The sequence below is a fragment of the Capricornis sumatraensis genome, chromosome 19 (genome assembly GCF_032405125.1).
Source record: "Capricornis sumatraensis isolate serow.1 chromosome 19, serow.2, whole genome shotgun sequence".
NCBI classification, from domain to species: domain Eukaryota; kingdom Metazoa; phylum Chordata; class Mammalia; order Artiodactyla; family Bovidae; genus Capricornis; species Capricornis sumatraensis.
Genome location: NC_091087.1, coordinates 22,269,352 through 22,294,913, shown reverse-complemented (window position 1 = coordinate 22,294,913; position 25,562 = coordinate 22,269,352). Strand labels below are relative to the sequence as shown.

General features: G+C 56.0%; 1 protein-coding gene across 3 annotated transcripts in view; it reads left to right on the top strand.

Moving 5' to 3' along the window:
- KLHL25 (kelch like family member 25) overlaps positions 1 to 21,944 on the top strand; it is a 50,281-nt gene extending 28,337 nt beyond the window's left edge. For 2 of the 3 annotated variants that reach the window (XM_068990922.1, XM_068990920.1), the window contains exons 2-3: positions 6,392 to 8,194; positions 20,382 to 21,944. In XM_068990922.1, the coding sequence (XP_068847023.1) occupies positions 6,406 to 8,175 (1,770 nt within the window). In that variant the 5' untranslated portion in view covers positions 6,392 to 6,405 and the 3' untranslated portion in view covers positions 8,176 to 8,194; positions 20,382 to 21,944. The remainder of the gene's footprint in view (positions 1 to 6,391; positions 8,195 to 20,381) is intronic. The other variant, XM_068990921.1, reaches the window with a different exon arrangement.
- Positions 21,945 to 25,562: the final 3,618 nt, after the last annotated feature.

The following is a 25,562-nucleotide window of genomic DNA, read 5'->3' as shown; positions in this document are numbered from 1 at the left end:
TCCGAAGGCAGGGGGCCACGGAGACAGGCTTCCAAGAGCCAGGACAGACTGACTTGGCAAACACACTGTTGTTCCCCCCGCCCCTTCCTAAAATCTTTAGTTTTGAGACAGGACAGACGTCTTACAGGTACTCATGGAGAAGCAATACATGATCACAGTTGAAAGTGAAGACAGTCCCGTCGGAAAGTTTTCACACCTGTCAGCTAATGCTGAAGCTGAAGCTCTGAGCGTGGCGCGCTGCAGGGCTCAGAGGGTTGGTAGTCTGTCTTCCCCCTCCTTTTCCTCTCCCTCTCCCAGCACAATCCACGCCAGCCCCTCATGGTCCTCCTCACGGGCCCCGGAAAATGCTCCTTCCTCCGTGCCCTCACCCACGTGGCAGTGACCAGAGGCACACTGGGCATCCCTCAGGTCAAACGTGTGGTCCAGGCTGCAGCAACGGCCGTGGTGTTGCTCAGCAGGCACCCAGCTCACTGGACTTGGCCCACGCTTTCGGCGCTCACCCCTCCCGCCGCTGGGAACCTCCCGTCTCACACCGGCTCCGGGTCCTCCAGCCCCAGCACAGGGATGCGTGTGTCACTGGAAATCATCTTGTGAAACCCATTCTTGGTGAATGGGGCGGCTTCCCCTGGTGGTGGGAGGGGTGGCAGGACTCCCCCTGCTGAGAGCCCCTGGCAAGGCCAGCATCCTGTCCCCCAGTCCCAGTGAGTCCTGCACTCGCTGGGACTCCCGGCGGCCCAAGACAGGAAGGAAGGGGCAGTGGGCCTCAGGTCGGCGATCACCAAGCCCCCGCGCTCCTCCTGTGCACAGCTCCCGTCTGGGGTGGTGCTGCACTCCTGGCCTATGTTCAGACTCTCAGCGGCCCCGGGAATGGATGCCACGTCACCCCACAGCTGAGTTAGCACCACAGACTATCGTCTCCAGGCTCCTCCTGGATGTGGGGCCCGTCACCATGGCTGGGCAGGTGCTGGGACCCCAGGGATGCGCCGCTTTGGCCAGCCCTGGATCCCGTGTCTAAACAGCCTGGAGCGGGAAGAGAGTGGTTCCTGAGAACAGGCGGGTGTCAGGGTAAGCAGGAGGGGTGCCTTGCTGGCTCAAGGGTCTCCCACTCGGGTCCGCTGTCACAGTCGGCCTGGCAGCATCCACAGCTGCCTCGCCTGCATCTTCTCTGGGCCTGGAGCGCGGCTGTGTGAGCACTGCAGCGGATGTTAGCAGGGAGAGGCTCGTGCGCCATGTGCAGCTCATCCTGGTCATCCAGTCTGGCTGAGCCTCCACTCTGTGCCAGGTCCCATCAGTTATCACCACACACGGTCCTTGCCTTCAGGGGCTGGAGATACAGAAGGCAGATAAGCCGGTGATTGTAATTTGTGACAAGTGCTGTAAGTGGGGGAGGCGTGGGGAGGAGATGACCTCAGCAAGGTGGCCACAGTCAGGAGGAGAGAGAGAGAGCCATTCAGGGACAGTAAGGTGGACGGCAGAGCGGTCCAGGCAGAAGAGCAGCTCGTGCAAAGGTCCTGAGGCCAGGGACACATCCAGCACGGCTGGAGGGGCAGCTCTTTGGGAAATAGCAGGGTGTAAGGACCCGGAGGCCACGGTGGGGACCTGGGATTTTACTAAGACTGCTGAGACATCCCTGGAGAGTTTAGAGCTGGGTGTAGTGTGATCAAGGTGATGCTTTTTAAAGGATAACTCTGGTTTCTGGGTGGATTCAGACCCAAGCAGAGGCTGGTGTGGGGGTTCTGTGAGTCGGGGGTGGTGGGGAGGGTCAGACAGGGACTCGTGTAGGAGGTAGGGCCACAGGACTTGTGTGAACTGGTGTGTGGGGGGAGTAGGGGGTGGGATTTGAGCACGAGGGAGCATGTTGGTGCTGTTTCGCAGGTTTGGGGGAACACTGAGAACTTTCCCAGACATGTCACAGTGGAGGGGACAATTCGGCTTCTGGGGATCTTGTAGCTCTGAGGCAGGGAGCCCAGGGTGGGGTACACAGCCCTGGGGGCCCCCGGCTCCCAGGCCTGACCTCCCACACTGCTGGCCCAGAGGTGAAGGGCAGTCCTGGGTACCTGTGGGCTTGGGTGGACACTGTGGTCCTCTCCCTGGACCACTTTCTCATCTTGAAGGTCCCCTGGGCCTCAGTATTCCTGTCTGTAAACTGGGGCCAGTGGGTCTCTCGCTTCCTAGAATCCTGGGGCTTCGGGGCTGTTGCTAAAAGGCTGGCTCAGGTCCCAGCATCTCCTGAGAGGATGTGGGGCAGACGGGGAAGCGACCGGCCTGGTAGACGACCCTGCTCCCGGCTCTTCTTCGTGGAGCCAGGCCAGGCGCCGTCTGGGGGTGGGAACCCGCTGGGGGTATCTGGGCGTCTCAGGATCTTGGCCTGGGAGGCGGTTGGCATCAGCGGGCAGGCATCCTCTGCCGAGAGGGACAGAAGTCAGCTCTGGGCCCTGGCCGCCCACTCAGCGCTGCCCTTGGAGAGGTCACCTGACCCCATTCTCCAGGTACACATGGCTACTCTGTCGGGGTCTGCCGTGCTTTGGGGCACTTTCTTATCTTGGAGTCCTGCTCTGTCCTGCCCCTAACACCCCCCGCCAAGGGTGTCTCCACCTGGATCCCTCCAGGGCGGTCCAATGCACAGCACCCCATGGCGGAGGCGGGCCCAGCCCAACCCCACGGCCCCCAGGCTGGCTGCCCCAGCGTGGACCTGGGCCAGGGATGGAGGGAGGCGGGCCGCACCGGGCCAGAAAGCCTGAGAGGGCCTTCGCCCAGCGGCTTAGAGTGTGTGTGTGTCCATGTGTCACTGCGTGGGGAGAGCAGGACTGTCCACTCTCTGGCTGGCCCTGGGGCCAGGCCCTGTGCACAGCAGCCTCCGAGCCCCCTGCCTGCACCCCCCGCAGGAGCAGGTACTGGTGACATCCTGGTCACACGGCTGGCGTTCCACTCCAGCGCTGTCTGTAAAGTGAGCCCAGGAGGAGCTACACACCCACAGCGTTCCAGACCACACTCCAGTGGGGCTCAGAAGCAGCCTGGCTTCCTGGCTGGGTGGGGCGCTGGGCAGAGGTGTTCAGGGACCCAGAGCAGGTGGGGCTATGGGACAACAGGAACTGAGGTCAAGCCTTACCATCAGGGCCCCGAATCGGAAGCCTTGGAGCCAGTCCCCCAGGCGCCCCCAGATCAGAGGCCACGTCCCTCTAAAGTCCCCGGCACACGGGGGCGTGGTGGATGGCATCACCCACTTGCACGCGTGTGTGTGCTCTGTCGTGTCCAACGCTGTGCAACCCTGCAGACTGTAGCCCTCCAGGCTCCTCCATCCACGGGATTCTCCAGGCAAGAGCACTGGAGTAGGTTGCCGTTTCCTCCTCCAGGGGATCTTGCCCAGCCAGGGATTGAACTCAGGTCTTCTGCGTCTCCTGCAGGTGGATTCTTCACCGCTGAGCCATCTGGGAGGTCCCAGTGGATGGCCACGTTTGGGAAGGTGTCCGACAATTGAGGGGCAGTAGCAGGAATGAGGATTAAGCGGTCACACAAGGTGTGGGGACCGTGCTGTGTGGTCTGGAATCGAGGGTGGGCAGTTCAGACCTGGTTGGGGGTTGCTGCTGCTGAGCTTGTGAGGCCAGGTCAGCACAGCCTGTTGTCTGTGACGCCTGGTCCCAGGCTCAGGCTCAGAGGTCAAGCTCTGTAAATAATTGCCAACAAGTGAGGGGCTCTCAGGAGGCCTGAACAGGGCAGGGGCTTTGTCTTAGAAAAGAGGAGACTGAGCTGCAGAGAGAGTGGTGCCCAGGGTGGGCGGTAGCTTGGGGACCACTGTGTACAGTCTGGGTGTGGGGTCCTGCATTTCCCCACTCCTGCAGACTGCACGCGGACAGGCACACACCCCTGAGCCTGAGCTCTTCACCTGAGCCCTGTGGGCCGCAGTGGCTGGTTTGCGCAGCAGTGTTCCTGGTGGGCCACTGGCCCATGGTCTGCCTGGAGCTCAGGGGCCAGAGCAGCGAGGCCAGGCCCAGCCCCGCTGTCTTCCCCGCCCAGCCAGGGAGCTGGGGCCTTGCCCGGGCAGCTCTGATCATGTCACTGTGGCTTCTTGGGTTCTTTGCCAGGAGAGGAGGGAGCAAGGGAGATAGCCGTGTACTTGGATCCTGACTGACAACCGAAGCTGGAGCACAGCCTTCCTTCATCAGGTCGTTGCTCAGTTGTGTCCGACTCTGCAACCCCATGAACTATAGCACGCCAGGCTTCCCTGTGCTTCATCAGCTCCTGGAGTTTGCTCAGACTCATGTCCATCGAGTCAGTGATGCTATCCAACCATCTCATCTTCTGTTTCCCCCTTGTCCTCCTGCCCTCAATCTTTCCCAACATCAGGGTCTTTTCCAAAGAGTCAGCTTTTCAATTCAGGTGGCCAAAGTATTGGAGCTTCAGCGTCAGTCCTTCCAGTGAATATTCAGGATTGATTTCCTTTAGGTTTGACTTGATTGATCTCCTTGCAGTCCAAGGGACTCTCAAGAGTCTTTGCCAACACTGCACCAGTTCAAAAGCATCAGTTCTTCGATGCTCAGCCTTCTTTATGGTCCAGCTCTCACATGAATACATGACTACTAGGAAAACCATAGCTTTGACAATACGGACCTTTGTTGGCAAAGTGATATCTCTGCTTTTTGATACGCTGTAGGTTTGTTATTGCTTTTCTTCCAGGGAGCAGCGTCTTTCAATTTCTTGGCTGCAGTCACCATCTGCAGTGATTTTGGAGCCCCCAAAAATAAAGTCAACAGGTCATTGCTTCAGTACAAAAGTGACCTGGAGTGAGGAGGGGTCGGGGGGAGTTACACACTTTTGAAAGTAAAAATGAAAAGGGGGTTTTTCTGGCCTTGTTACCAGCTGGAAGCACAGACTTCTGGGGTCAGGACGCTGCATGCAGTTTGCTTTTGGCCACTTCGAGGCCTAAGGTTTTGCTTCGTGTTGGCTGAGCCTCGTTTCCACAGCACCATAGTGGGGTTTGGGGTTGTGTCATTGACCAGACTTTATTAATTAAAGTGCTTTCGAATCCTTGCATTCAAGCTCGTGTCTGCTCCGGGGACCAGCACTCAGAGCCCCACGTCCCTGGCCCAGCAGAGATGGGCAGACTGGGGCACGTGGGGCACTCGCTGAGGCCCAGGAGCCCGGAGTCACCTGTCAGGACCAGGGAGACTCCACTGGCTGCAGGTGTTCCGGCTGCTGTGGTTGAGGCAGATCCGGGTTGCGTTAGTGTTCCGCTGTTACCCAGGGCTTTGTCTTGGCTTCCCACTGGGATTCAGAATGGAGCAGGTGTCCAGGGAGTGAGCCACAGGCCAGCTGGCCTCATTGCAGCTGGGTCCAGAGGCCTCTAGAGAGCCCTGGATTTGCAGAGCATGTCTACACTGAGCGCTTAGGCTGACAGTGGCTCACGGCGAGCTTTCCAAGGGCAAGGGTGATGAGGAAGGTGGCCGCGGCTGCATGGAGCCCGGCTCAGGACAGAGCCCGGCAGGAAGCAGAGCGGGGGCGTGAGGCTCTGCCTGGGCTCTGTGGCTCCTTGGGGATGTTTTGCAAAAGGCCCCCTGCACGAATCTAAGTCTCCTTGGCCAACGGGGTGGCTGCTGGGCTGGAACTGGATGGCCCACGTGGGAATCCTGGCTGCAGGAGTCAGGCAGCCGGGCGCCTCTACGAGCCTTGGCTTCCCTGGCTGCAGAATGGGGCATGCAGCAGCATCCCTGAGCCGAGGAATGTATCCAGAGCGCATGCCGCTTAGCCCTGCCCTGCCTCTTTTTTATTAAGATTCATTTATTTTTGGGTGTGCTGGGTCTTCGTTGCTGTGCAGGCTTTTCTCCACTTGCAGCAGGCGGGAGCTCCTCTCCGGTCACAGTGCACGGGCTTCTCGTTGCGGGGGCCCCTCGGTGCAGAGCACAGGCTCTGGGGCCCGTCACCCTCAGTAGTGGCGGCACATGGGCTCAGTAGTTGAGGCTCCCGAGCTCTGGAGCACAGGCTCAGTAGTTGTGGTGCACGGGCTTAGTTGCTCCCCAGCATGTGAGATCTTCCCGGATGAGAGATCCAACCCATGTCCCCTGCATTGGCAGGGGGATTCTTTACCACTGAGCCACCAGGGACGCTAGCCCACCTGCTGTCCTCTTAACTGGGCTGGGGACACCGTGGCATGTTCTTGCAACCATGGGAGATGACTGTAGGTTAAGGTCACCTGGGCAAGCTCCTATCCGGAGATGAACCTCAGGCTTTACCGCCAGAGTCATCCTTTGACCTTCAGGTTGAGGGGCGGGGCTTGGTCTGGGTGTGGCAGAGCTGACCAGGGGTGGGGCGGGGCCGGCCGGCCAGGTTTGGGGGACGCTGCGGGGCCTGGGGCCTGGCCCCTCTCACCTGTGGCCCCATCCCTCCCCCCACCCAGCAGGTCGGCTCAGCATGTCGGTCAGCGTCCACGAGACCCGCAAGTCGCGGAGCAGCACGGGCTCCATGAATATCACGCTGTTCCACAAGGCCTCACACCCCGACTGCGTGCTGGCGCACCTCAACACGCTGCGCAAGCACCGCATGTTCACCGACGTGACGCTCTGGGCCGGTGACCGCGCCTTCCCCTGCCACCGCGCCGTGCTGGCCGCCTCCAGCCGCTACTTCGAGGCCATGTTCAGCCACGGCCTGCGGGAGAGCCACGACGACACGGTCAACTTCCAGGACAACCTGCACCCCGAGGTGCTGGAGCTGCTGCTGGACTTTGCCTACTCGTCGCGCATCGTCATCAACGAGGAGAACGCTGAGTCGCTGCTGGAGGCGGGCGACATGCTGCAGTTCCACGACGTGCGGGACGCGGCCGCCGAGTTCCTGGAGAAGAACCTGTTCCCGTCCAACTGCCTGGGCATGATGCTGCTCTCGGACGCCCACCAGTGCCGCCGGCTCTACGAGTTCTCCTGGCGCATGTGCCTGGTGCACTTCGAGGCCGTGCGCCAGAGCGATGACTTCAACAGCCTCTCCAAGGACACCCTGCTGGACCTCGTCTCCAGCGACGAGCTGGAGGCGGAGGACGAGCGCGTGGTCTTCGAGGCGGTGCTGCAGTGGGTCCGGCACGACCTGGAGCAGCGCAAGGCCCACCTGCCCGAGCTCCTCCGCGGCGTGCGGCTGGCCCTGCTGCCCTCCGACTGCCTGAAGGAGGCCGCGTCCGGCGACGCCCTGCTCATGGCGGATGAGCGCACGCGGCTGCTGGTGGACGAGGCACTGCGCTGCAAGGCCCGGATCCTGCAGAACGACGGCGTGGTCACCAGCCCCTGCGCCCGGCCGCGCCGGGCCGGCCACACGCTGCTCATCCTCGGGGGCCAGACCTTCATGTGCGACAAGATCTACCAGGTGGACCACAAGGCCAAGGAGATCATCCCGAAGGCGGACCTGCCCAGCCCCCGCAAGGAATTCAGCGCCTCGGCCATCGGCTGCAAGGTGTACGTCACCGGGGGCCGGGGCTCCGAGAACGGCGTCTCCAAGGACGTGTGGGTGTACAACACGGTCCACGAGGAGTGGTCCAAGGCGGCGCCCATGCTGATCGCCCGCTTCGGCCACGGCTCCGCCGAGCTGGAGAACTGCCTCTACGTGGTCGGGGGCCACACGTCGCTGGCCGGCGTCTTCCCGGCCTCGCCGTCGGTCTCACTGAAGCAGGTGGAGAAGTATGACCCCGGGGCGAACAAGTGGACCATGGTGGCCCCGCTGAGGGACGGCGTCAGCAACGCCGCGGTGGTGAGCGCCAAGCTGAAGCTCTTCGTGTTCGGCGGCACCAGCATCCACCGGGACATGGTGTCCAAGGTCCAGTGCTACGACCCGTCGGAGAACCGGTGGAGCATCAAGGCCGAGTGCCCGCAGCCCTGGCGGTACACCGCGGCCGCCGTTCTGGGCAGCCAGATCTTCATCATGGGCGGCGACACGGAGTTCACGGCCGCCTCGGCCTACCGCTTCGACTGCGAGAGCAACCAGTGGACGCGGATCGGGGACATGACCGCCAAGCGCATGTCCTGCCACGCGCTGGCGTCGGGCAACAAGCTCTACGTGGTGGGGGGCTACTTCGGCACCCAGCGGTGTAAAACCCTGGACTGCTACGACCCCACGTCGGACACGTGGAATTGCGTCACCACCGTGCCCTACTCGCTCATCCCCACGGCCTTCGTCAGCACCTGGAAGCACCTGCCCGCCTGAGGCGCGCGGAGCCAGCCAGGTGAGCCCCACTCCCCCGCGCGAACCCACTCGGGGCAAAGGCTGCATCTTCAGGGGAGGCTGGGCCAGTCAGGAAGCAGGTGACTGGGGGGCCCTCTGGGACTCCTTTTTTCTACTCTGGAGCCAGAACCTAGCCCCCCTCAACCCCCCGCCCCTTTTACAGTTAATCTTGAGCAAAGCATGTAACCCTTTTGCCAGATGGGGGCAACCATCTTAGACTGGTTCCTGGGGCCTGGCTGTAGATCAGTCGCTGGGGGTCTGTGGACACATCCTATGTGGCGTTTAGGCTAACTTTCGAAGTCTGGGGGCACAGTCTCCATGCAGGGGCACCCTCAGAGAATGGGGTCTCCAAGGACGTGTGGGTGTCCGACACTGCCACAGCCACCAGCTGTGAGGTGAGGGTTCCCCAGAATTGGCTTGGATCCAGCACTGGAGTGGCTGGTGGATGTGCTGAAGGTATATATCCCCCTCTGAGGTCTAATTACGGGGAAAGGATGCGGATTAATCCAGGGCGGAGATGCCTGGGGCAGAGCCCTGGACGCGGGTCCAGACGCGGAGCACCCCGCCCACTCCCCGGGGATTAACAGCGTCTGTGAGTGACGGCACACACACTGCCCACCAGGGGAGCTCACACAGCGTCGGAGTCCAGAGTTTTTATCAGGGCCCCACTGTGTGGGCATGACTGACTGGCCACACGGTTACTCTCAAGTCAGCTGGTCCAAAGTCCAGCATGACCCAAAGCCCCCTAGGTCACATGGACGTCACTGTAAACGAAGACCCTCCTGTCAGGTATGACACACATCACCTCCCAGAAGCTAAGAGCGGACCTCTGGGGATTGAACTTGGGTCAATTGCAGGCAGATTCTTGACCGTCTGAGCCACCAGGGAAGCCCCTCTGTTTGGGCAAGGCCACCAATTCTGTCCTCCGCAAATGCTGAGCCCAGGCCTCAGCCCAGACCACTGCAGTCGGGGTGTCTGGGGCCCAGGGCTCAGAGCCGGGGTAGCTCCAGGAGAGTCCAGAGTGCAGTCAAGGTGAGTGCCCCACCAGGCGGCCCGTGAGGACCAGCAGGAGGGGAGTGGATGGGGCACTCGGGTGGGCTTGGGGCCAGGGCACTGGGCCCGGCTGTGGGCTGGGCCTGGCCTCTCCTGTGGGCAGCTGTGTGCTCCCCGGTGCGTGAGGGAGCCTCTCGTCTCCTCCCATCCCTCCACAAAATGGAGAGGAGGCCTTCCAAGCAGGGCTGCCCCGGTTACCCCGGGTTACCACACTCTCTGATCTCAGTGACATCGTTCCATGAAGTCACCACGTGAAACAGGAAGGACACAGTGGAGGCCAGGGGCGAGGTGACACGGTCAGGCACTCCTTGTGGGCATCGGAGGGGCAGGGGGCTGGCAGGAGGGGCTTGTCCAGGGTGCAGGATGAATGGAGTCAGGGGAAGGGGGCCAGCCTGTCCTGGCAGGGCCCTTTGGGGGGGGCCTTTCCTGCAGCCCCTCTGGGGTGATCCAACCTGCTCTGAGGTTGGATTTGGGTGTCTTGAGCCAGCCTGGCAGGGGCACAGGAGCTGGGACAGGGTGTAGACTGGTGGGCATTGGAGAAGGTCATCCATGGTCAGGTCCCGCCTCTTAGCTCGCCTCGGGTCTTCGTCCCTCAGGGCGGTGAGGTCCCGGGACCCCCAGTGGGTGGAAGGCAGAAGGCGTTGGTCCTGGGGGCTCCAGGAAGCTCAGGGGAGGGTGGGATCAGATGCTAGGTCATGCTAGGGGTGCCTTGATGCCTACCCCAGGCTGTCCTGGGTTCCAGCCTCTCCCTGCCCATAGCTGCTGCCCCATGCTCCTGCAGATCGGAGGAGCCAGCCGTTGGCCCCACGCTGTTCAGGTCACAGGAACAGTGTATGGGGCCAGCCTGAGCTGAAAATTCATTTCCTCAATGGCCTGGTGGCTGCTGACAAAAATCTTGAAAACTCCACGCAGCGGAGGCAGGCAGAGGCAGTCGTACTTGGCTGGGTGGCTTCTGAATGGAATCTGATGTTTCAGCTGCTAAGTCAGATCCAGCCAGGCCTTCGAGGCCCTTAAAGGGCTCCATCCCCAGCAGGCAGGCGAAGCTGGCCCCCGCAAAGGCGTCAGATCCATACAGGGTGCGAGGCGGCGTAAAGAGCGGCCTGGTGGGAACAGGCTTTGTTCTCCTTTACGGTTTCTCTGCTTTGTTTGTTGAATCTGCTCTCTTTCTCTCTGGGAGAAAACTCTGACCGGCCACAGACCTTGGTCCCCTGGGGAGCAGGCTTCAAAGAGAACATTGGCGTCTCCTTCTTGGAAACCTGTGGTCTGTAGGCCCTGACGCCTCGTCCCACCTCAGGCCGCCCAGGACCAGGGCCTGTGACCTTGTCTGGTGTTGGCCTGTCCTCAGGGCCCTGGAGGGCAGTTCCTCCCAAGCAGGAGAGGGTTTGGGGCGGGGGAGATCAGCAGGACCCCATGAGCCTGCTATTTTCCCAGGACTTCCCCCTGTTTCAGGGACTGGGGAAGGGAAGCAGGCGTGGGCCCTCAGCTCTGACTCGCTGGCTGCTTGACCCAGTTGCTCAACCTCCCTGAGCCTCAGCTTTGCCATCTGGGAAATGGGGATAAAAATTGTATTCCTCACACTAGCTGAGTAGAAGAGATCAGGTGAGGGGCCAGGTTCAGAGTCAGCTTTCCTTCGAGGTTGTGATGAGGCGAGGATTGTGGTGATGGTTTCGGAATGCTTTAGGCGGCCACGGCCTCTGGTTTGGGGTGTCCCTGGGCCAGCCCCTCCTTCTGGAAGGGTCCCTCCCGCACGGTCAGGATTGCCCTTTCCGCGCCCCTGGCCGAGTGACGCACAGGCCTTGCCTCTTCAGCGCTCCCCAGCCCGCGGCAGGTGCTGTGGTCTCGGACGGGGACCCGGCAGGGGCGCTGGGGCGGAGGGTGATGCCTGGGTGTGCCCGGCCCGCCCTGGGCTCTGGGTGGATGGTGCAGTTGTGGCCGGTGGACAGGGTGGGAGGGGCCCCAGACAGCAGTGGTGGGTGAGGGGCTGGGCTCGAGCACCGTCGGCAAGGCTCACGGAGGCCGGGACGAGCAGACTAGTGCCCCTGCTGCCCCAGCCCCCTCCAGCATGGACCACCCCCCCACCCAGCCTGGCTGCCAGCCGGGAACCCCCAGTGCCGGGGCCAGAGAAGGGGGTCTGTACCAGCGTGTCCCAAGTGCCCCCTCCCTGTGCTGCTGTTCCAGCCCCTCCTGCAGGCATCGGACCGGCCTAGGGTCCAGCCTGCAGTGCCTCTCTGGTCCCCGAACCAGAGACTCCAGGGACCACCAGCTGGAGAGCTCCACGCTCTGCAGCCCCGCTCGCCACCCCGGGTGACTCCCCTGGTCATCCCCGAGTGCTCTGTTTCTCGGTGGTGAGCTCGTTCTGTCCGCTCGGAAGTGTCTGTTGGAGGTGCTCCTGGTACCAAGACCCAGGTTGGGTGGCTGGTGTGAGGCCACAGCTGGTGAGGGTCGGAGCGGGATCTGAACCCTGGCTGGGCCCCAGGCCTGCAGGTGGCTCTGGAGACCCAGGCCCCGAGCATCCCCGTGTCTGCACCTTGGCACCAGTCACTGCCCGCTGCAGCCCACCTGAGTGCTGCCCGGCAGTGGGGTGGGGCGCTCTTCGAAGCTGACCATCGGCAAGATCTCCAGGGCCAGCCCTCAGCTCCCGGGTCGCAGTCTGATACTTGCCTCTAGATGACAGTGGCCAGGAGGCTCCTGGAGCTAGGGTGGGCACCCATCTCTCTGGGCTGCCCGCCAAGTGTAGACCACGCATGGTCGTTCTTTCCTCTTGTTCTCTCTCCTGGCCTGACCCTGCCTGCCTCTGGCCTGTGGTCTTTAGAGCATCAAAAGCCTGCCTGGAGCTGTCTTCTCCTCCTGGGCACTGTGGGGGACCAGCCCCAGGCGGTGGGTGTGGGCAGGCACGCCCTCCAGTCCCGCTCTGGGAGAGGCTGAGCCTGTGATCCCCCCGCCACCACAGGAGGGTGGATTCAGCACATCCTGTCTGGCCTTAAAGAGGTGGCGGCCAGGAGGAAACCCCAGAGCTCAGGGTTTGGGGCTGGGCTGAAGGGGGATGAAGCACCCCGCGTCCGTCCATCCATCTGCACAGCGTGGCCCCGTGCCAGCCGGGATGGCCTTGGTGGCTGTGGGCCGCCTGCCAGGGCCCCCGTGGGTGACCCTCAGGACTGCGAAGGGTGGTCACAGGGCTGGCGGGGGGCGGCTGTGCACAGCGGTGGGGTGACCGCTGACCCCACATCTGCTCTGTGAGGTGGACACGGGTCCCATTGACTGGAAAAACAGTGCATAACCTAAGGGTTGAGAATTATGTTTTGTTCAGCAGACAAAACTCAGGACTTAAGCCCAGACCACAGCATCTCAGCTCTGAGGGACCGCTCTGAAGAGGTCAGAGGGGAAGCCAGTGTATATAGGAGATTGTGCAACAAAGACCAGGGAGTCCGAACATGAAAAGATAACTGGTGATTAAAGAAAACCAGCAGCTCAGCTGGTAAAGAATCCCCCTGCAATGCAGGAGACCCTGGTATGATTCCTGCGTCAGGAAGATCCCCTGGAGAAGGGACAGGCTACCCACTCCAGTATTCTTGGGCTTCCCTGCTGGCTCAGTCGGTAAAGAATCTGCCTGCATTGCAGGCAACCTGGGGTTGATCCCTGGGTTGGGAAAGTCCCCTGGAGGAGGAACTAGCAACCCACTCCAGTATTCTTGTCTTGAGGATCCTATGGACAGAGGAGCCTGGCAGGCTACAGCCCATAGGGTCGCAGAGAGTCAGACGCGACTAAGCACAGCACAGACATCACAAGCACTCTTTCCGCTGTGCGGGAAGGTGCAGGGGTCCGGGCTCTCTGAGGCCACCCCTCTGATGCGCACCTCCGCTCCTGGGGCCGGTGCCCTTGCCTTCCCTCCTAGTCTCCCGGGTGCACAGTCCGGGGAGGCTGTGATGGCTGAGGGCTGCAGCAGTTTTTGTTTACTGATGTGGCAGGCAACATTTCTTTTTTAATGTAGTCCCGTTTCACAGATCAGGAAACTAGGTCCCAGAGAGGCAGCTGCCAAAACTCCGGGTGGCCCAGACCAGGGCGGCCTGAGTGACCTCGGAGTGAGTGCGGGCCTGGGCAGTGCCGCCCCCCAGCTCCTCTGCCGCCTCCTCAGCAACTCAGGACAGCCTAGAGGGGCTCCCCCGGGTCAGAGCCTGGTCTGGGGCAGCAGTGGCGCCCTGCCCTGAGGGGAAGTCCATGTCCGCCTTGTGTGCCGGGCGGGGGTGGGGGGCCCAGGCCCCCGAGTTTTGGGTTCACCACCTTAGAGCATCTCCGGGTGTTCGGGGCCCGTTCGGAGCTCTGGCTAGTGAGGCCCTTGGAGGGCTTGGGGGGCCTTCACCAGCCCCACTGAGAAAACAGCAGTCGCCCTGCCCAGCGCATGGGAGTGGCTCAGGGCTCTGTGGAGGGAGCAGGGTGCTGACTTGACTCAGGCCAATTTCCCAGAGTCAGGGCTCTCCAGATGTGGAGTGGGTGGCGCACCCTTCTGGGAGCTTGCTGACCCCTGGGCTGCAGCAGCTTGGCAGAGCCGGAGTCCGCCTTCAGAGCCGTGGGAGCGAGGGCTGCATCCCATTGAAGGAGAAGGGCCCACAGGTGCCTGCACTAGCTGGAACTGTGTTCGCCATCCTGTGACTTAAGCAAGTACAGGCTTACAGCTAGACGTGAGCTCCCTGCCCTCGTGGCTCTTTCACAGCTGATGTCAGGCTGACAGCCGCACAGGCGAAACACACCCAGAGCTGCAAGACCAAGGATGCGGCCGCTGGGGACTGAGGCGCTGCTGGCGGGGAGCCTCCTCCTCTTTCCTTTTGGAGTCCCCGTGAGGCCCCCTCCCGCATGGGTGTCATGGAGGCGGCGTCATCTGTGTCTCCTGGCACAAGCCTGCCTCCTTGGTTTGGGCCGCCTCTGAGCCCGTGGCGCTCAGCTGGCCAGAGTACGAGTGGCCTCAGCGTGGAAATGGCGCGTGGGTGGGTGTGGACCGTCGGGGTGGGGAAGACCCTTGGCGGCACCCCAGCCCTGTTCCCGGCACTCCAGAGAGCCTGTTTTTGTTTTTTAAATGTCTATGTATTTGGCTGTGCGGGTCTTAGTTTCTTTACCCTCTGAGCCAGCAGGGCGGCCCTCAGGTTTGGCACGTGGGATCTTTGATCTTCGTTGCAGCATGCCATCTCGTAGTTGTGGCATGCGGGCTCGAGTTCCCTGACCAGGGGTTGAACCTGGCCCCCTGCTTTGGAAGCATGGAGTCTCAGCAACAGGACCACCGGGGAAGTCCTCAGAGAAACTGTTGTTAGAACTGCACGGAGGTGGACAGCCCTATGTCGCTGTCCCGAGTGTTCCCCGCTCCGCACCCACTCCAGCTCCTTCCTGGGCCTGCTGTGTCCTTTCTCCGTGAGGTGAGCAGCCCAGGAGCTGAGCTCTGGCCAGGGACCCCACCTCCTGGACGGACACACGCCCACGTCCCTGCTTGGAGTTGGGTCAGATTACGCCGAGCTGTCACTGCGGGTTGGGCTTTAGAAACTGACCGTGCTGGCTAGCTGGGTTTTCTTCACTGCTCCCAGGATGTTTTACACTAGACCTTTCACGTGCATTAGATGGCTCCATCCTTCTCTGGGAGCCAGGTATCGCCTCGTTTTCCGCAGGAAAACGTGAAGCTCAGTGCAGCTGCTCCACCGAGCACCCGGCACTGGAGTGTGAGCTCTGCGACCGTCTGAACTCATCCTGCGGGGTCCGGATGGACAGGCAGTGCAGTGAACACTTATCGAGTGCAGGAGTGAGCGTGTTGCCTGCTGCCGCAGCTGTGCTGTTCCTCCAGGCGGCGTGACTAGCCGTGGCACGTCTGCGCGCCACCCGCCCCCATCCTCTGGCCTTGTCCGCCCGCCCTCCCTCAGCATCTCCACCCCACTGGCCTGCGTTCAGCCCCAGACGCGCCGGACTGCCACCCCAGGGTTTCTGCACATGCTGCTCCTTGCCTCTCAAGCAAACTCCTATGTCCTGCAGGTCTAGGGGTGTCCTTCCCACACCCTCTGCCACAGTAAAAGTTCTTGTTTTAATCTCTAATTTTTTTTACTATTATATTTAAGGTTTTTATATTGGAGTGTAGTTGAGAACAGTGTTGTTAGTTTCAGGGGTACCACAAAGTGATTCAGCTATATGCATACTTGTATGTATTCTCTTTCAAATTCTTTTCCCGTTTAGGTTATTAGAGACTATTGAGCAGAGTTCCCTGTGCTATACAGTAGGTCCTTGTTGGTTATCTTTTAACTTTTTTTATTACTTAAAAAAAAAAGTCTTTTTCTCGGAGGATAATTGCTTTACAGTATTGCGCTGGTTTCTGCCATACGTTTTGTCTGTGTGGGTCTTTGTTGCTCTAGTCTTGGGGAGGTGGGGCTGTTCTCTGTTACGGTGTGCGGGCTGCTCCCTGCAGCGGCTTCTCATGGAGCACAGGCTCCAGGGCGTGCAGGCTCAGTAGCTGTGGTCCCGGGCTCTGGAGCACAGGCTTAGTTGCTCCGTGGCACGTGGGGTCTTCCAGACTGGGGATCGAACCCGAGTCTCCTAGATTGGCAGGCAGATTCTTTACCGCTGAGCCCCCAGGGAGCCCCTCATTATCGTTTTAAAATATAGCAGTGTGTACATGTCAGTCTCAAACTCCCAACGTATGCCAACCCCCAGCTCTTCCCCTCTGGTAACAATAAATTCGTTCTCTTAAGTCTGTGAGTCTGTTTCTATTCCGTAAATAAGTTCATTTGTATCATTTTATCTATAAGTGATATCCTATGATATTTCTCTTTCTCTAACTTCACTTAGCATGAATCTCTAGGTGCATCCATGATGCTGCAAATGGCATTAATTCTTTTTTTTTAGTTCAGTTGCTCAGTCGTGTCTGACTCTTTGTGACCCCATGGCCTGCAGCACGCCAGCCTTCCCTGTCCATCACCAACTCCTGGGGCCTGGCTCCAACTCATGTCCACTGAGTTGGTGATGCCATCCAACCATCTCATTCTCTGTCGTCCCCTTCTCCTCCTGCCTTCAGTCTTTCCCAGCATCAGGGACTTTTCCAGTGAGTCAGTTCTTCACATCAGGTGGCCAAAGTATTGAACCTTCAGCATCAGTCCTTCCAAAGATATTCAGGACTCCTTTGCTTTAGGATTGACTGGTTTGATCTCTTTGCAGTCCAAGGGACTCTCAAGAATCTTCTCCAACATCACAGTTCAAATGCGTCAGTTCTTCGGTGCTCAGCTTTCCTTATGGTCCAACTCTTACATCCATACATGACTATTGGAAAAACCATAGCCTTGACTAGACAGACCTTTGTTGGCAAAGTAATGTCTCTGCTTTTTTAATATGCTGTCTAGGTTTGTCATAGCTTTTCTTCTAAGGAGCAAGCGTCTTTTAATTTCATGGCTGCAGTCACCATATGCGGTGATTTTGGCGCCCCAAAAAATAAAGTCTCTCACTGTTTCCAAGTGTTTCCGCATCTATTTGCCATGAACTGATGGGACCGGATGTCATGATCTTTGTCTTTTGAGTGTTGAGTTTTAAGATAACTTTTTCACTCTCTTCTTTCACTTTCATCAAGAGGCTCTTTAGTTCCTCTTCACTTTCGGCCATAAGGGTGGTGTCATTTGCGTGTCCGAGGTTATTGATATTTCTCCCAGCAATCTTGATTCCAGCTTGTGCTTCACCCAACCTGGCATTTCGCATGAGGTACAAGTTAAATAAGCAGGGTGACAGTATATAGCCTTGACGTACTCCTTTCCCGATTTGGAGCTAGTCCATTGTTCCATGTCTGGTTCTAACTGTTGCTTCTTGACCTGCATACAGATTTCTCAGGAGGCAGGTAAGGTGGTCTGGTATTCCCATCTCTTTAAGAATTTGCCAGAGTTTGTTGTGATCCACACAGTCAAAGGCTTTAGCACAGTCAATGAAGCAGAAGTAGATGTTTTTCTGGAACTCTCTTGCTTTTTCTATGATCCAGCGGATGTTGGCAATTTGCTCTCTGGTTCCTCTGCCTTTTCTAAATCCAGTTTGAACACCTGAAAGTTCTCAGTTCATGTACTGTTGAAGCCTAGCTTGGAGAATTGGGAGCATTACTTTGCTAGCATGTGAGATGAGTGCGATTGTGCCATAGTTTGAACATTCTTAGGCATCACCTTTCTTTGGGATTGGAATGAAAACTGACCTTTTCCAGTCCTGTGACCACTGCTGAGTTTTCCAAATTTGCTGGCATATTGAGTGCAGCACTTTCACAGCATCATCTTTCAGGATTTGAAATAGCTCAGCTGGAATTCCATCACCTCCACTAGCTTTGTTCATAGTGATGCTTCCTAAGGCCCACTTGACTTCACACCCCAGGATGTCTGGCTCTAGGTGAGTGATCACAGCATCGTGGTTATCTGGGTCATGAAGATATTTTTTGTACAGTTTTTCTGTGTATTCTTGCCACCTCTTCTTAATATCTTCTGCTTCTGTTAGGTCCATATCGTTTCTGTCCTTTATTGTGACTGTCTTTGCATGAAATGTTCCCTTGGTATCTCTTATTTTCTTAAAGAGATCTCTAGTGTTCCCCATACTATTGTTTTCCTCTATTTCTTTGCACTGCTCACTGAGGAGGGCTTTCTTATTTCTCCTTGCTGTTTGGAACTCTGCATTCAAATGGGTGTATCTTTCCTTTTCTCCTTTGGCTTCCGCTTCTCTTCTCTTCACAGCTATTTGTAAGGCTTCCTCAGACAACCATTTTACCTTCTGTTTTTTTTTTCCTCTTGGGGATGGTTTTGGTTACCACTTCCTATACAGTGTTATGAATCTCTGTCCATAGTTCTTCAGGCACTACGTCATATCAGATCCCTTGAATCCATTTGTCATTTCCACTGTATAATCATAAGGGATTTGGTTTAGGTCATATCTGAATGGCCTGTTGGTTTTCCCTACTTTTCTCAATTTAAGTCCAAACTTTGCAATAAGGAAGAACTGTCCCTTGCAACAGACCTGATAAGGTCTATTTTGTCCGATATGATGGTTGCTACTCCAGCTTTCTTTTGATCTCCATTTGCATGGAGTCTTTCTTTCACCCTCACTTTGTCTGCAGGTGCCCTAGGTCTGAAGTGGGTCTCCTGTGGGCAGCATGTATCCTCTCCTTTTGCCATTTTGTTAATTGTTTTGGATTTGATTTTGTAGATCTTTTTTTCATCCCATTTTGTTCTCTCGTGATTTGCTGACTATGGTGTTATGTTTGGATTCCTTTTTCTTTTCATGTTTATCTGTTGTCAATTTTTGGTTTGCAGTTACCTTAAAGTTTTGATATAGCAGCCTATATATAAACAAGGTTGTTGTAAGTTGCTGGTTTTTTAATTTCAATGCGTTTCCAGTATCCTGCGTTTGTATTCTCCTCTTCTCACACTTGATGTCATATTTGTGTGTAGGTCATTTCCTACCTTTACTGTCTGTTTACCTTCATCAGTGAGTTTTCCCGTTTGTAATTTGTTTCTAGTTGTAGCCTTTTCTTTTCCACCTCGAGAAGTTCCTTTATCATTAGCTGCAAAGCTGGTCTGGTGGTGCTGAATTCTCTTAGCTTTTGTCTGTCAGTGAACCTGTTGATTTTTCCATCAAATCTGAATGGGAACCTTGCTGGGTAGAGTATTCTTTGTTGTCGATTTTTTTATCAGTTTAAATGTAGTGTGAAGCTTCCCAGGTGGCTCAGTGGTAAAGAATCCTCCTGTCAATTCAGGTGCTGTGGGTTCAATCCCTGAACCCCTGGTGGGAAGATCCCCTGGAGAAAGGAATGGCAGCCCACTGCAGTATTCTTGCCTGGGAAATCCCCTGGACAGAGGAGCCTGCTGGGCTACAGTCCACAGGGTCACAAAGAGACAGCTGTGTTCTCAGGATGTGTCTAAGCAACCCGCCTGCTGATGTGTGGGGCTGGGTTCTCACCCTGTTGGCCTAGACATCCCAGCACGGAGCCCACAGCCTGTTGGGTGGGGTCAGGTCCTGGTGAGGAAATGATGCCTTCCAGAAAGGCTCACGTCAGTGAGTACTCCCCAGAACAACCGCCTTCAATGTCTTTGTCTCCGCCATCTGTCACAGCTGCCCCCCACCTCCACAGGAGACCCTCCACTACCAGCAGGTTAGGTAGGTCTGGCCTAGGCTCTTATGAGGTCACTGGTTTGTTTAACTGGGTCCTCGTGTGCATACGACCTTCCATGCACCCTCCCAGAGTGGAATTCCTGCAATCCAACCCTGCTGGCCTTCAAAGCCAGGTTCTCTTGAGATGCCTCCTCCCATTCCAGACTGGGGAGCCTGACAGCGGGCTCGGAACTTTCATTCCCTCTGGACAACTTCTGTAATAATTTCCAGTTTGTGAGTTGCCCTCCTCGCGGGTACGGGATCTGATTTTATCGAGATTGCACCCCTCCTGCCATCATATGGTGGCTTCTTTGTCTTGGACGTAGCGTATCTTTCTCGGTGGGTTCCAGCATTTTGTTTTTATTGTTGATGTCTGCTCAGCAGTTAATTGTAATTTCGGAGTCTTCGTAAGAAGGGGTGAGCTCACATCTTTCTGCTCTGCCATTTTGTCTCCGCTACTGTTTTATGCACTTGCTTTCTTCCATGTTTTATTGGCTTTTTTTTTTTTCCTTTTAGTGGAGCTCAGTTGCATTTGCTCATAGGTTGCAGATGCACAAGGCTCTCACCCAGGACTTTAGACTGCAGTTCCTGGTGCAAAATGGCTCTCTAATCTCTTTTTTAAGTTTTGTTTTTTTCCCCCACATATAGCATTTCTGTGTGTGTTGGCTGTATATATTTGTTTGTACAAGCCTGCAGTTTCTCCCACTGGAGCACGATCCACGGAGATGGTAGCTGTGTCTCTGGGCCTGGCAAGTTGCCTGCTGGGTTGAGGGTGTGCAGAGCGTGTGTCTGGAGAAGCTGAGTGGAGGTGAGCAAAGCACAGCTCAAGGAGGTGACGGGCCTGTTCCGGGCCACACTACTGTAGACCGGTGAGCTCCGTTCTCAGCCCAGGCCTTCCGCCCAGGCCCTGAGCCCCAGCCCCTCCCTGTGGCCTTGTGATCACGTCTGGCTCCAGGTGAGGACAGAGGGCGGTGGGGATTCACCTTTTCTCTCTCGTTCCTCTGCAGACACTACATGTTTCTCCCCACCCCACGGCCGCGGCCCTCGCTCATGCACGTGGCCCTGACCTTGTCTGTGGGATGCTCCACCCGGCCCAGCGCTCTGAGCTGCCAGAAGCTGGCCCACCAGTCCTGGGAGCGGTGGCCTCGGGGGCTGCTCCGAGCTTCAGGGAAGAAGAGCCGTCTCCGCGTCCTGTGGGTCTGGCTGAGGCCTTGCCTGCTTTGCGGTGGTTTGCGGCGGGGGAGAGGACCTTCCAGGGGGTGTGGACGGATACCAGGACTCCCTCGGCCTGGAGGAGAAAGACACGTCTGCCAAGCCTTGAGGGCATCCTGGACTGGGGCAGGGGGCTGGGTGGCCTGGGGAGGGGGGCAGCACAGTCTTGGGCTCCAGGCTTCCCTGGTGGTATTGTAAAGTCTCCCCACACAGGACACCCCTGGGAATGGGTGCATCGGGACTGAGACTGGATTGTGCTGTGGAGAAAGTCCTAAGGGAGAGAACCGTTCAGTGACAGCCACCAGGCTTTCTCAACAAATGACCTCCAGGCCACCAGTGTTAAATAGGCTCCTGAGAGTTGGGCCTCACCCCCAGCGACCTCACCATCTTCCGGTCAGACCAGCCATGCCCCGGGTGCAGACACAGGTGTGCAGAGGCCCCGGGTGGCACGTGCTCATGGGGCTGCCCATTACCTCCCCTCAGAGCCCAGCCCAAGAGGCAGTGATGACCCCATTTCCTGCCAGGAGCACACTGCCCCCAGAGAGGGACCCTACCTGCCCAGATCAGGAGCAGATGTGAGTGGGGGACTCCAGAGTGCCCACGACAGACCCCACCAAGGGCTGGACTCAGCTTGGAGGATGACACAGCCCTGTGATGCTGGCCTCTCAACCTTCCAGCTGGTGATGGGGTCTGGCTCATGTGTCCCCTAAGCTCAAAACGTGACAGTGGTCGCGAGAGAACTGCCAAGCGTTTGTTCATTTTCCCACCTCCCAAGTATTGGGCACCTCACAGGTCCAGCCGCAGCCTCGGGTTTCTGGAAAGGTCGGCTCCTATCAATCAGCAGCCCCCATCACCTAGTGTTAGAGGGTGTGGGTTTGTTCCTTGCCTGCCCCGGTGCACCGTGGGGGCCAGAACGGGTGGTTTCCCAGACCGCCTGCTTATGCGGACTGTGTGGCTTGGCACTCCCAAGTAGGCTGTAGTACTTATGGGGCCGGTTGCTTTCCAGTTGGCCCTGCCCCCTTACAGGACACCTCTGTGCCACGTCCGGGCCTGTGGGCGTCTCCCGGGGCCCCGAGGGCATCTTTAGGGCAGGATTCGCCCACAGATATGCACCAGCCGTAGGCCATCAGCTTCGCCTGGGGGAAAAGCAGAAGGCATGTCTCCAGGTTCCTGGGACCCCACGGCCCCCGCCTTTGTCAGAGCTTCCTCTCAGCCCCCCAGAAGCCAGGGGGGTCCCTACCGCCTGGAGGGGCCCCCGGCCTGTTGGATCGCTGCGCTAAGTACAGGTCTGACAGCGCAAAGGGCCTCACAGTGGTGCTTTCTCCACAAGTTGTGTTGTTTTTACCCATTTCTAACTTAATAAAAGAGTTGAGAAATCCTGCCTTTCTGGGGTGCTGAGGCCAGTCTTGGGGGACGCAAGGCGTGAGCAGGCTGATTTCTGTTGCAGCAGTCAGGCCTCACGGCCTGCTGTGCTGGGGGAGACCCACAGGCACCCAGAGGACAGGGCCTCCTGTCTTCAGATCATTTCAGCACCACAGGCCTTACATTGATTCTCAAGTGGTGTGCTGAGTATTCCTTCCCTGAAAAGCCCCTGCATGAGTGTCAACTTAAAGATGATTGCCACGTTTGTGTGCTGTGAGCCCCCAGTTAATGCTAATTTGTGTGAAAGTAACAAGCAGTGTTAAGGGAGGCATCACTACTCGAGTGTCTAGCATCAATTACAACACTAATGCCCATGCTCACACATTTTCGTAGCTATTAGGCTCTGTAAACTCAAAAGGTGGGACAGACAGGGTTGTGACGACCACAGAGTAAAGAGGAGGCCCTGCACAATGTCCCACCACAGGCTCTGGACACCACACACACCCCTGATCAAGGGGACAGTGGCCAGCACACCTTGGGGAAGGATGAGGCTGGCGTCCCTTCCAACAGTGGCCCTCACACCTAAAATACTGGACTCACACAGTCTACACAAGGATGCTCCCACAGGAAGACACCCCCTTCGGAACCACAGTAAGTAACTTTTCCTTCTAAATTTATAGACACGAAAGTAAAATGGAAAAGCAGAGGACCTGATCCCCATTAAAAGAACGAGAAATTCTGTGAAAGTACCAGTAATGAAGCGGACCTCACCAGTCTACTAGACCCCAAGTTCAAAGAGCCGGTAAGAGAAGTGCTAAAGTCATTAAGAAAGATTATTGATAGAAATTATACTTCAAGCATCTTTGCTGAACGCAGTGGGTATGAAGCTCAAGATCAATCACAGAAAGAAAAAGGGGGAAAAAATAAATACATGGAGACTAAACAACACGCTACTGAAGAAGCACCGCTCAAGGATCACATCACAGAGGAAATCAGGAAACACCTCGAGACAAAAGCAATGAGAACACAAGTGCAGGAAACCTGTGGGGCGCAGCGCAACAGTCCTAACAGGGAATTTCACAGTGGTACAGGCCTCCTGAAGAAATTAGAGACTCTCAAGCAACCTCAAAGGATAAACAAAGCTAAAGTCAGCAGAAGGAAAGGAATAAAAAGTTCAGAGAGAAAACAGATTTAAAAAGAACAATGAGTGAAGTCACTCAGTCGTGTCCAACTCTTTGCAATGGACTGTAGTCTATCAGGCTCCTCCGTCCATGGGATTTTCCAGGCAAGAGTGCTAGAGTGGATTGCCATTTCCTTCTCCAGGGGATCTTCCCGACCCGGGAATCGAACCCGGGTCTCCCACATTGCAGGCAGACGCTTTACCGTCTGAGCCACCAGGGAAGCCCCAAATGGGGAAAAAAAAAAAAAACAGTGAAACTAAGCTATTTTAAAAAAAATAAAATTGACAAACCTCTAGTCAGGCTCACCAGGAAAAAATCCCAAATAATCAAAATAGGAACGGAAGAAGCGAAATACCTTCCAGTACCACAGAAACACAAACATCATGCTAGAATACTAGGAACAGCTGGTGCTGGTGAAGTCGCTAAGTTGTGTCCGACTCTTGTGACCCCATGGACTGTAGCCCACCAGGCTCCTCTGTCTATGGGATTTCCCAGGCAAGAACACTGGAGTGGGGTGCCATTTCCTTCTCCAGGGGATCTTCCCAACCCGGGGATCAAACCCAGTCTCCTGCATTGCAGGCAGATTCTTTACTGACTAAGCTATGGGGGAATCCAGTGGACAGTTAGACAGCAACAAATTGGACAACAGACGAAACAGGCACGTTTATAGAGACCTACAGCTGCCAAAATTGAGTCAGGAAGAAGTGTCGCTTTAACAAACCAATCACTAAAAGTGAAGCAGAATCTGTAGTTGTAAAAACTCCCTGCAAACTGAAGTCCAGGACTGGACAGCTTCACTGGGGAATTCCACCAAACAAAGGATTTATCCTGATCCTTCTCAAACCCTCCAAAAAGACTGACGAGGAGGGAACAATCCCAAAGTCATCCTATGAAACCACCATCACCCCGATACCAAAACTAGACAAAGCCACTAAAAAAAAAAACTACAGACGAATATCTTTGATGAATATTGATGCAAAATTCCTCGACAAAATATTAGCAAACCTTGACAACCAGCAGTCTAGTGAGAAGGATGTATCGGGATCACACTGCAGGGATTCACTGTGGGATCCCTGGCATGTGGCCTGCTCCATATCTTTCTGGTGTGCATTTCTTGGCCTGGGATTGGGGCTGGGGACCAGGAGACAGGGACTTGGTTACCTTTTACTGAATGTTCCTGGGCCAAGCAAAACTGCCAGGTGAGGGTGGACAGGGTGGGTTCCTCTCCAGCATGTCTCCTGTGCGGGCTGATTCCAGACACTGGAGTTTCACTGCAGGCATCCTGCTGGGGCCACCCTCAGCCAGCCCAAGCACTCAGAAATTTTCACCAACAGAAAGACGTCCTTCCTAAAGCAGCTTCTATCATTTGGACACCCTTTGTGCATGGAGAAAGTACTTTTTATCCTCCACTGTTGCTGGAATGAAAAAAAGTCAATAAGACTAATAAAAATATGGGAATACTTTAAAAAATCAGCAGACTGAGGGACTTCCCTAGTGGTCCTGTGGTTAAGACTCCTCGCTCCCAATACAGGGGACAAAGTTTTGATCCTAGGTTGGGGGACTAACATCCCACATGCTACATAGTATGGTCCTAAAAAAAAAAGATTAGCAAACAATTCAGCAGTACATAAGAAGGATTATACACCGTAGTCCAGTTGAATTCATTTCAGGTCTCAAGGATGGGTCAACATCCACAACAAATGTGATACACTCCACTAACAAATGACACAAACTACATGATCACCTCAATAGAGAAAAGGTGTTTGATAAAATTTAATATCCATTCGTGATAAAAGCTCTCACCAAAGTGGGTGTTGAGGGAACATATCTCAACATCATAAAAGCAATTTATAACATCCCCACAGCTAGTACGACAGTCAGTGATGAAAAGATAAAAACCTTGCTAAAACTGAGCAAGACAAGGATGCCCACTCTCACAACTTCTGTTCAACCCAGTATTGAAAGTCCTAGCTGTGGTGAATGAAACAAGAAATAATAGGTATTCAAATTGGAAAGGAAGAGGTCAAACTCCCCACAAACCTAAGGCCTAGAATAGAGAGCCCAGAAATAAACCCACCCACCTATGGTCAATCTACAAGGAAAGCCAGAGTGTACGGTGCAGAAAAGTCTCTTCAGCGGTGGTAGGAAAGCTGGACAGCTACATGTATTAACACATGAAATTAGACCACTTCATATACAAAAAGACAAAAAAGTTTAAAGACCAAAAATAAAAGATAACATCATAAGACTCCAAGAAAACATGGGCAAAACATTCTGTCATAAATTGTAGCAATATTTTCTTAGATCAGCCTCCCAACATGAAATAAAAAATAAATGATACCTAATTAAACTTAAAAGCTTTTTGCACAGCAAAGGAAACCATCAGCAAAATGAAAAGGCAACATATGGAATGGGAGAAAATATTTGCAAACA